Raw genomic sequence first — 10,752 nt, forward strand, 5'->3', positions numbered from 1 at the left:
TCCTGTGATCACTGAGAGGCTGCTCGGTGGGAGAACATGGATCAGAGCAGGGATTCACAGGTCCTGCTCTATCCACCCTGGAAATTCATGTTTGGCAGCTTCTGGGTGTAGCAGTAATTGGTGCCTGGCAGCTTGAATTGGAGATAGCACTGTATTATATATTCCTTTGTGCTTTCCCTGTCCCAACTGCTGCAGTCTGAGCTGCACCAGCCTGGCCTTGAAGCCAGTCTGGAGAGTAGCATGCTCTAAGAGCTTTCCTGGGGAGTTACTTGGTGCATTTGTCACTTGCTGCTGCACTCCGTGCAAGGGCTTGTTTGCAAGTACCAAGCTTCTTCCTTTCCTACTACTCTCCTTTACAAAAAGAGGGCTGCAATGAAAATTGCTTCCTTTTTTTATGTCACTTCCTTCTTACATGATACTTTAAAGCTACTTGCTCTCTCCTGGATAATACAGAAACCAGCTTTCCTGAGTTTGGGGCATTACATTTGCAAACAGAAGCAGAGCTGAGGAGCAGCTTTACAAGTTTGGAAGGTGGATATTGGAAAGAGACCAGGTGATAGATACCAAAAGGACAAGAACAAATGAAAATTTGAACAAGTCATAGTAGAGACTGCGTTAGATTCAAGAGATCTTGGACATTGCTGATACTACAGGACTATTGAAATAAATGTGGGAAGGGGGAGCAGGGTGGGATTGGGATTTAGCTCCCAGGGGAAGGTTGCTAAGAGTTACCACTCAGAGATTAACTCACCTGAAGGAAATCCTGCCAGGAGCTACAAAGCTGTGCCTTTGGATCAAGTAGCCACAGGAAGGCAGGGGAGCTGCATTTTAGCACAGGGAAAGCCTTTCTTCTTTCCCTATGCCGTATAGCTTTAAAAAACAAAGAAAAAATGACCCAGAACAATTGGTCTCTTGTGGATGTTTTTCACAAGAGTGTGACTTATATCTGTAGCTGCTTTACAAGAAGGACAGCAGAAGAATTTAATGTGATTATACAGAGGGAGGAGAAAAAAAATTCACAAAAGTATTAAGGAAAAACTAAGTTGTATACATACAGGTTTTACCCCTTCAAATCCAGCCCTGCCAGGATGTGACATGCTATTCACACATCATACTCGGAGGAATTAGGAGTTTCTTAAACCCCTGGACAAAAGGTAAGGCTCATCCTCCTGCCACAAGAACAGTGTGGAGAGAGACCTAAGATGGCATTTCAGTGCTCTCCAAGGTGGCTGCAATTGAGGATTACAGTAAGACAGAGGTGAATCAGGGGGAATGAACATCACAGCTCTCAAAGCAGTGCATGGCATCATCTTTTATATGCTGATCAGGTACAATACCCACTAGACATTGTTCTGAAATGGAGGGAGCTTGAAATGTGTTTGTTGTACCAGAGCAATCATTCTGTCTGTGAGCACTTTGTTAGCAATGGAAGTGCTGCACACATCTTACAGAGAGAGCTTTATTTCATTTCTGTTTCCTTAGCCTAAAAAATGAAGCCGTATACATGGAAACCAAATACATTTCTCATGGACAAGAGAGTAATAAAGTAGCATGTGTGTGAAAAGAAAGATAAGATAAGGCACAGTGTGTTCCTGCAGAATCTGGCAGCAGAAGGACAACGTGGAAGCAAAATAGTTCGCTGACAAGCTAGAAAGACAAGGTTATTGATGCCTCTGAGAAAATACTCCCACAACACACTGAAGCCTCAAATCCACTTGGCAGACAGATGGCAGTGGGATTGTTTGATACCTGATGGAAATGCTTAGCACTGACTTTTCCCATGCCAGCTGTTTTCACCACACTTAACAAGTGTGTATCACAGGCTTTGTTCCCAAAGAGTTGAATATACCACCTGGGTTCTGCAGAAAACATCTGCTGGAACAGTTGTAAGCAAAACTTGAATAGTCCTTATTCCAAGTTGTTTTCTTCAGGTCAGTCTGGTCTCTCACTCCAGCTGCTTTGGCAACGGCACCTGGGCAAGGACATGTAGTACTAGGAGGAGGAAATTTCTTAGTCTTATTTACCAAGCCAGTTTAGTCTAATACAAACCCTCAGAAACTAAAAATATAACAGCTGGGAACTCCAAAGAGCTCTGGTTGGGAGTTCTCTTTTGTTTGTAATGCCCCACTCGATGTTTGCAATGCTTAAGGTTCAGGAAATCATTTTGAAGGCATTTAGTCCCACCACAGAGAGAACAAACACCTTGGCTCAGCCAAGCAGTAAAGCTCCATTTCAGAAATGAAGCTGAGGGAATTGAGGCAAATAAGGAGTTACCAATATCATTCAGGGTGGTGAGAATAGCACCCTAATGCCCAAATCCAAGCCAAGTGGTCTGATGACACGTGCCGAAAAAGAACCAACCCAAAAAATCCCCAAACAATCCACCAAAACGTACCTCCCCAAGCCCCCAACACACGTGTCCATCATTTCATTTTTCCATGGGCTGTGATAGCAATTGTTATCTGGCATACTTAGGATGCACCATGAATTGATCCCTCTGCCTCTAACCCCACAGCTCACATGGATAAAATCCTCGCGATCGTTTTGGGGGGAGTGGCTGGGTTCAGTGCCACTTCTGGCACCCAGCAGCACACGGGTTTCTCAATCATTGCCATGCAAAAGAAGGGCTGTGCCTGGCAGAGAACAGGTGCCATTGTCCTCCCCCTTCCTGAGAGCTGGGAAGGCAGCAGGTCCACGGCAGTGAAGGACCAACCTGCTGTCACCAGCACAGTTTGTGAGCTTTCCACAAGCAGGTCTTGTTGTCTGGGATGTGGAACTGAAGTGCAAATCCTAGACTGGCCTAGAAAGGCCAGAAATGCCCTGAGGAGAGGCCCTGGCTGCAGACAAGTTGGACTGGCCAGCAGAAACTCAGAACCCCAAAACTTGCCTAGGGGACAGAATGTTCAGGGTAATCCTGGACCAGGATCCGAGGTCACTGCAGGACCTGCCCCTGACAAAATATCAGGACAAACTACTCTCTGGAATTACTGAGGAAATAATTATTTCTTTGTAGGTATAAATGAAAGCAAAATTAGGCCCACTATATTAAAATGTCAATATTGAAAGAAAAAATAATGATAAAATACTACTTGACCATTTTTAATCACAGGGGATTTTCTGTCCTCTTCCTCAAGCCTTGGCAACACAAACAGGCATCAAGCTACAAGTACATCAGCCAGTTTTTAGGATGTCTTGAATTATGGTACAACACAAGAGAATATAACAGGCCAGGAGAGCAAGAGGTTAAATATGGTGGCCAGCATTTTGAGAAGAGGCCTGTGAATTTGGTACCCAAGTAAGAGCAACCCCAAGAGGCAGTTTTCAGTTTTGGACTTGCATTCTCAAAGTCAGGATGATGTTGAGCTCATTTGAATTGACCACTGAGCTAATTTTCAATGGCAAGGATTTACTCGAAAACAAATATAAATATAAAATTCCCCCAAAGTACCACTACTTTCTTCCCATAACCTTGCTCCATCCTCACTGCTGGTGGATCTAATTTCTTTTTTTCCTGTTAGCACTAGAATTTTGCAATTGGTCTAAATAAGGACAGAAAAAGAATGAGCAGCAAAGGATCACTAAAAGAATACGGTCCTTGTTACTGGGTGAGGCAGGCAGGAGCAGGGCTGCAGATTGTGAGTCCAGGCTGGACTTCAGTGTGGGCCAAGTGACAGTGCTCTCTTGTGTAAAGCAAGAGCTAAGGAAAAATGCAGCTATTGAAGAGAGAAACATGGGGCTCATGGAGGACTAACGTGAAAAATAATACCTGTTGTACTCCTGAAACAACCATCTCATAATAGCATGTGCCTGTCATAACTAATACACTATTACAAGTATCATAAGGTTGAGTTTCTGTGGGCTTGTTCACACCCTGAGTGGATTTCCTTTCTTTTGCCTTGTGGATGCAGACAGGGATGCACAAGGCTGCAGCCTTGGTGCTTGCTGAGAGTTCCCTGTGCAAGCCATACCTCAGTGATGCTGGAAAACAACCCCCTGCATCCCAGGAGTGGCAGCCTGACACAAGAGTGATGGTGCCATGTGCAGGTGCATTTGCCAGCCCCACCAATGCCCAACATTTCCAACCAGAGCTCAGAGCACAGCAGGTGGATGCCATTCCCTCCCCTCACTGCCACCACTCCGCGCTTACCGGCTTGAGGTATGCGACGTTGCTCTGACGGATGTCATTGAGGAGCTGATCTCTCGGGGTTATTTCCACCAGGGGAGGTGGTCTTCTCCTGGGAATTGGTTTAAGTGTTTTGATGACGTCTTTGAGGTTGGTTTTCTCAGCGGGCTCCACGTGTTCTGGCATGCGGGGTTTGCGCTGAGTCTTCTTCAGCTTGATCACTTTGAAGTTGATGGGTTTCTCTCTGCACGGCTGCTCAGGTGCTGGCGGCCTCATGTTCTCCTGCCTTTTGCTCAGTGACACAGCAGCAGGGATGGGTGGTTTGGGGGCTTGTGGGGGCTCCTGCATCCTCAGCTGGGGCAGCGGCCCCCCCAGCATTTCCCACATCCCGGGAGGCAACCCAAGTCCATTTTCCAGCATCGCTATCAACTCTTTCTGCTCTTTCATTTGCTGCTGCCTTTGCCCCTCTTGCCTCTTTTGCCTCTGCTTGTCCAGGTTCCTGCTGAGCAGGTTGGTCACCACCATCCTGGGCCCTGGCAGTTCGAAGTGATAGCCCATTTTAAGGAGGGTGGTGTTGGCTTTCAGCAGCCTGGCAATCTCCATCTCTGCCTGGTGGCCCAGCAGGCCCCTCTGGTTGTGGAAGCGGAGCTCTGTCAGTGTCTCGTTGTACTGCAGGCAGCGCATGATGGCAACAATCCCTTTGCCAGAGATGAAGTTGGAATCGATGTTCAAGGTGGTGATGTTCCTATTCTCCCTCAGCATGTTGGCCAGGGCAAATGCCACGTTGTCGTCAGCTCCTACATTGGCCAAGCTGAAAGTTTTTATGTTCTTATTCTTTTTCATAGCGTTGACAAAATCTATCAGCATTTCTTTGGGGATGTTTTCTATGTTGTTCAGGTTGAGCTCTTTCATGTCTGGGTTGTTTTTTCGGACTTTCTCCAAACTGTCTTCTAAATTGGTTTGATTTCCTGAAGGCCTGGCACTTAGCTTCATGAAGCTGGTATCCAGCGCTAACTTTTGGGGGATGTTCAATTTTGATATGTTCAATTTTGATATTTTCTTTTCATTTTCCATAGGCTTTTCTTTGATTTCTCCTGGTTCTGTACCTGGCTTCTGACTTATCTGGTTGCTGTGACTGTTCTCATTGGTGTCATTCTCCTTTGTTTCCAATTCAGTCTCACTTTCTTCCTCCTCCTCCTCCTCTTCCTCATCTTCCTCTTCCTCCTCTGCTTCTTCTTTCTCATCCTCCTCCACCCCTCTCTCCTTATCACTCCCATCTTTCTTTGCCTCCCCAGACTGTGTTCTTGAGTCAGACACATGCTCATTTTGGTAATGTCTCTCTTTTCCCTCTGTTCCTGGCATCCTCGCACCAGCCACCTTGCCACTGCTGCCAGCCTCTCCTTCCATCTCCTCCGCAGCACTTCTCTGAGGAAGACAAAACCTCACAGCTGAAATAGCTGCAAAACATCTTTGTTACAATAACTTTCTGCTCAAATAAACACGTAGCAGCTGGATTTAGATCCCTCTATGCCCATACAATAGAGAATAATCCTTAAAAGTGTCATTGCTGTAAGCTCAGGCTGCAGCAGCTTGCTTGGGAACACAGGAACAATTTGCTCCTAAAGAGGCTGCAAACCAGTTTCTCATCTTTGCCTATAAAATTAAGTCCTGACAATTAAATCCTGAATATATTTAATGTTATGTTAAGATGGTCTTTGAACCCCTGTGGGGGTAAGAGTCTCTGATCCAAAGTCTCTTTCTGGATTTAGTGTAATCTTTGTAATTTGGCGAGAGAGAAAGTTTCCTTCATATGCCTCAAAGCAAAGCCAACCACTGATGGTTTGCTCAGCCCAAGGAGGAGTGGAGAGGCCACATTGTGGCCACTGTGGAATCATCCAGCACAAGGGACAACAAGGCTGCCTGCTCTGGCACCTAAGTGCCTCACACCTAAGGCAGCACCTCACTGAAGATAAAGTATTAGCTCAGTTTGGAGTCCAAAGGTAAGAAACCAGCCCCTGCACAAAGCAGTTGCAGGACAATGAGGCTTCTACCATCCAAATAAATTAGCTGCAAACATCTACCAATTCCAGAGACACTCCTAGCTGAGATTTTTCTTTGCCAAGCATCTTTTTGCAAGTGGTTCCTCCATCACAGAGAAATGCTAATAAAGCACTAATAAAATCGAGCTCTTTCCCTGAGATTTTCACTACTTCAGGCAGGACAGTGTCATGGCTTGTGCCGAACCCAAAGTCAGACAAAATGGTCCCAGTCACTTCTGCTGCCCTTTGCTGTGGTGGTTAATGGGTTTGGTATGGGGATTGCTCGACCAGCTGTGAATGCAGCAGCCAGCTCCACACCCAGATTTCAGATTTAACCTCAGAATTGTGTAAAGAATTGTTTCTTTGAGCCTAAAAGTGTTGCAGAAGGAGAAAAGCCCCACAGATTTCCCCTGGTCTCCAAAGGCAGCCCATGAAACCTGCCCTGGGAAGCCTGTGATGTACCACATTGGTGTGCACTAGCAAACCACTGGTATTTAAAACAAAAATAAAATAAATCAGTTACCTTGAGTTCACTTAGGTTCAAGTATGGATGTGTTTCATCTGGCCAAGTTTCAATTCTATTAACCTATTTTTAAGTGTAGTGCTCATCCTGAAAGATGTCTAAGTATGACCTTAACTTTATTTCAAAGTCATGGGGATAGTCAAAAAAATTTAAGCACTGTATTGAGTAGGGTTGAACTAGTTCACAGAGTCTGCATGCTTGGTTGTTAGTGAATGTTTTGATGCCATGATGATTTTTTGCCTTTTCTCTTATACCCCTTTTATACCTTTTTACAACTTCTGTATTCCTAGTGATTTTCCCCTACATTCTTGGACTTGTTTGTCAAGCTAGGAGACTAAACATTTCAGAAGTTCGTAGTTAGGGATCAGTGTGCCCCAGACCCCAGGGTCCTCTCCAGAACACATTCTGTAAACCAAGATAGAACCATCCAGGGGAAGGTTCCTTGGGGAGGGGGGCTCACTCGAGCCTCTCATTGGGGAATCTTTGATAGATCTGCTAATTAGTAAGACCTAGAATGTTATACCAGATCTATCGTGTGTGTGCACTGAGGTGTGCATTTTATCCTTAAAATAAATACAAAGGTAAAATCTCTTTTTCCCCTTCTAACCATGTTTGACTCTTGATTTTAAGACTAGGAAAAGGCATCAGTTTCCCCCTGTTAAAATACAGTGGTTTGGGATTTTTCTCCAGTATGTCATTAAATTCTGTCAATTAATTTAATTTAATATGTATGATTAATATAGTCTTCATTGGAAAAGCAACATGGTGTTCTTCCATATGCAAAGTCAAACAAATTAGAGTTACTTCCTCCAAAACTGATCTTGTCACAATTTCTCAGTGATTTGCTTTACTCAAATCAGAATTAGGATTTTCTTCTATTAAAAAGCTTAAATAAATATTTGGGAAAAGCAATTAAAAAATTACTAACCCTGAGATCAGTCCAAGCTGGATTCTATCACTGATGAGGCTTTTAGGATTAATCTAAATTTTTTTGTACTCTACCTTACGTAATGGACAGAAGCAGAGGAAGGTTAAGGTATTAAAGCTGTAAAACAGATCCCACTGCTGATGCATAATAAATATTTGTGATTTTTCATTCATTACCTCAGAGGGCAAGAGGGTGACGGGAACTCTCTCATCCTCCAGCATGCGTCTGGATGCCTTCTGCCAGTACAGGTAGTCAACCAGGGACCTGTGGTCGAAGTTCCCTGTGGGGGGTTTCTCCGTCTGATCCCTCTGTACCATCCCAATTGGAACTTCAGGGTCTGGGGCCATGACTTCCATCTCACTCTGCAGCTCCTTTAGCTCCTCAGGGGAGAGGTTTGCCAGGATTTCATCTTCATCGATGTCCTCAGGACACACGTCTTCATCGGAGTTTTGGCCGAGTTCAGACATGTTCGTTCTTGCCTCCTTCCTCTAATACTTTTTAAACCTAAAGAGAAAGATAAATTTAAAAGGATTTTCTTCTCTTTCCCCCTCACTAGCAGTAGTTGATCCAGTTAAATCGACAAGTTCATGTTTTGGTCATGAGCTGTGGCAGCTCCCGGGCTCAGTGCAGGAGACAGCCCATGCAGCTAAGTCTATATTAAGCTGCACTTGGCTGGATAAGGAGAATTTATGGCAATGCTCCATTTTCAGCAACCTGTCAGCTGTGCAAACCCTTCTGACATTTCAGTGCAGCTGGTGTGTCCCCCACTGAGGGAGGCAGGAGACGGACATGTTCCAGAGGATTCCCGGGACACTGCACCACTTAGGGCATCTCCCCGTGCTGGAGTGGCTGGAGGAGGAGGATGGAGGGACATTAGTGGTACCTGTGAGATGTGCAGGTGAAATCCTGCCTCTGGGAAGAATCAGAAAGGTCTCCATATCCGTAACATCTCCAATCTATCTCAAAAGGGCTGAAGACCACAGGCCCTGCACTGCCTTTGGCCAGGTCTAAGCCCTGACTGACCATCACAGGTGGTTTTGGTGTGACTGCAGCCCCCTCAGTTGGTGACCTCTCCTAGGTCTCACATCCTGGTTAGAGGAAAGTCCTCCAAGGTGGAAAAAGGCAGGTAGAGTTGGTACAACAAGCACCTTGTGCCTGGGGACAGGTCCATACAAGGATGGGCACCAGCCCTTTGAACCAGCCTGAGTGCTCCCAGGGGAAGCATTTCCCACAGCACATCCCTGCTCCCATCCAGGGCAATGCCAATGCCTGCTTCTTGACTGGCCTGTCCCTATCATGAACATCATTTGCACTCTCAACACATCTTGGGCTCATCTCAGGTTCATCCTTCTCCTACTTTTTACCATTATTTTTTCAGAATTATTAAGACTACAGAGGTTTACTTTGTTATATTTGTAGACCTGATTAACTCTCCAAACTCCTTTTTTCATTAGGTGTCCATTCCACCTAAGTGCATCCTTCTCTCTTCAGAATATTTTATAAGCTTCTAAATCCACACAGCAAACCAGAAAGTCACACCTCCAACATCAGGGTGTGCACAGCTTCTTTGTAACAGCAAAGGTGGATGTATTTGATACTCACAGTTTGGGCCATTCATTGGATTAGGAAGATTTCCTCTCATAATTTCAAATTTTCTTTACAGGGGTGTCAATTCAAATCCTCACCTTGCAGATGCAAATGCAATTTCCATAGGAACAAAACCATGGAGGAGAGGCTGTGAAACCAATCCCCACCAATTTTTAAGCCATATTTCTCATCACAGTCTCAACTGCACTCTGCAGGAGTCTGCCAGCAGCAAAATAGGCTCTGCATGATGATGGTGTGTCTTTGCTGTGTTTTGTAACATGAAACAGGGAGTTCTAACTCCCACTAACCTCCATTAAAAGTCCATTATCCAAAGGTCCTCATTTTATTCATGCCGTTACACAGCAGGGAAGAGGGCAAAAATTTAAGAACGGAATAAGTGGCAAAGGAAAAGATAATAAAAACCCAAGCCAAGAATGCAATGGCTCCATTTGCCCCTTTGGTATTTCAGGGACATCCTTATCCTTGTTTTATATTATGCAGTAGCAAGCACATCAGCAGACCCACACATCAATCTGTCTGCTCTAGCAGCTCTAAGGCCCCGCGACTGCTGCCCATAATAGAGTCCATAAATGGTTTCCTGATGTTATCAAATAAATCAATGCTCTTCAGTAGAGGTATGTTACTCCCCCAAACGATGCAGTTTGGGCCACAGAAGCTCTCTCTATTCAGTGCTTACTTCTCACTTGATAATTTCTTGACTGTAAATAAAGCCCCATGCCACCTTCTTGGGTTTCCATGATCTTCAGACAGGCCATCTTGGGCCATGGTCTTGTCAGATCATCTAACTTAAGCAGGGTCAAACCCATGAAGTCCTCTTGAGAAGGAAAAGAGGGATACTGAGAACACTATCAGGTATTCAGAAACTACTTTTTCTCCTAAGCAGAAAGATATCACTTGTCAATACCACGATTAGGAAACACTATATTGGGAATGATGCCTTCCCCATCAGATGCAGAGCGAAGGGTTGCCTGGTGACACCTCTCTTGGTGACACGGGTGCTAATCCCACAGATTTCCAAGGTGGGTATCACATTTTGCCTGCTTTAGGTCCCTCCTCCATAAATTATGTTTCCAGGATGTACTTCCTTCCTAACACACTGCTTAGTGTTTTGGTGTTCTGGTAACAGCACATTACAGCAACAAACAACACCCTTGAGGTGAGGACATGCTCATGGTGGGTCTAAAACACTTTTCCAAGTCTAAACTCCCATCTTCTTCCCCATGACATTTCTTGGTGTTTCCCTCAGAGCTGTTCAAAATAATTACGCATTTCTCAACCTTCATTGAGACAGGAAAGCCACTTCCACTGGTGACACTTGCTATTTCCACACCAATTTGACACTTGCTCAGGAAACCCCAGACCAACAAGCTGCTGCACGAGGTGCCCTGTCACCAGAGGGCAGAGCTGTGCTGTGCCAGAGCTGCACTCAAAGCCCCAGCAGAAGACAAGAGGTACCTGGAGCAATCACAGGGCAATTCCTACAGGTAGTAGCAGCTCAAAATTCATGCTGAATAGGTACCCAACAAGCATT

General features: G+C 45.0%; 1 protein-coding gene across 1 annotated transcript; it reads right to left on the reverse strand.

The window, feature by feature from the left end:
- Window positions 1-1,441: 1,441 nt before the first annotated feature.
- Window positions 1,442-8,166, reverse strand: LMOD3 (leiomodin 3). Its single transcript, XM_069027875.1, has 3 exons — window positions 7,790-8,166; window positions 4,148-5,548; window positions 1,442-1,972 (listed from the first exon to the last, which is right to left on the reverse strand). Exons 1-3 carry the CDS (start codon window positions 8,078-8,080, stop codon window positions 1,946-1,948), a joined length of 1,719 nt encoding a protein of 572 aa, XP_068883976.1. The 5' UTR covers window positions 8,081-8,166; the 3' UTR covers window positions 1,442-1,945.
- Between the last annotated feature and the right edge of the window lie 2,586 nt (window positions 8,167-10,752).

This window comes from Aphelocoma coerulescens, chromosome 12 (genome assembly GCF_041296385.1).
Source record: "Aphelocoma coerulescens isolate FSJ_1873_10779 chromosome 12, UR_Acoe_1.0, whole genome shotgun sequence".
NCBI lineage: Eukaryota > Metazoa > Chordata > Aves > Passeriformes > Corvidae > Aphelocoma > Aphelocoma coerulescens.

What these genes read in the sequence shown, in the direction of transcription:
- LMOD3 (XM_069027875.1), bottom strand. Translation starts at nt 8,080, where the DNA reads ATGTCTGAACTCGGCCAAAACTCCGATGAAGACGTGTGTCCTGAGGAC. An exon ending in TCACCCTCTTGCCCTCTGAG is followed by an intron (nt 5,549 to 7,789) that starts GTAATGAATGAA and finishes TGTCTTCCTCAG; the next exon opens with AGAAGTGCTGCGGAGGAGAT. An exon ending in ACGTCGCATACCTCAAGCCG is followed by an intron (nt 1,973 to 4,147) that starts GTAAGCGCGGAG and finishes GTCCTTGCCCAG; the next exon opens with GTGCCGTTGCCAAAGCAGCT.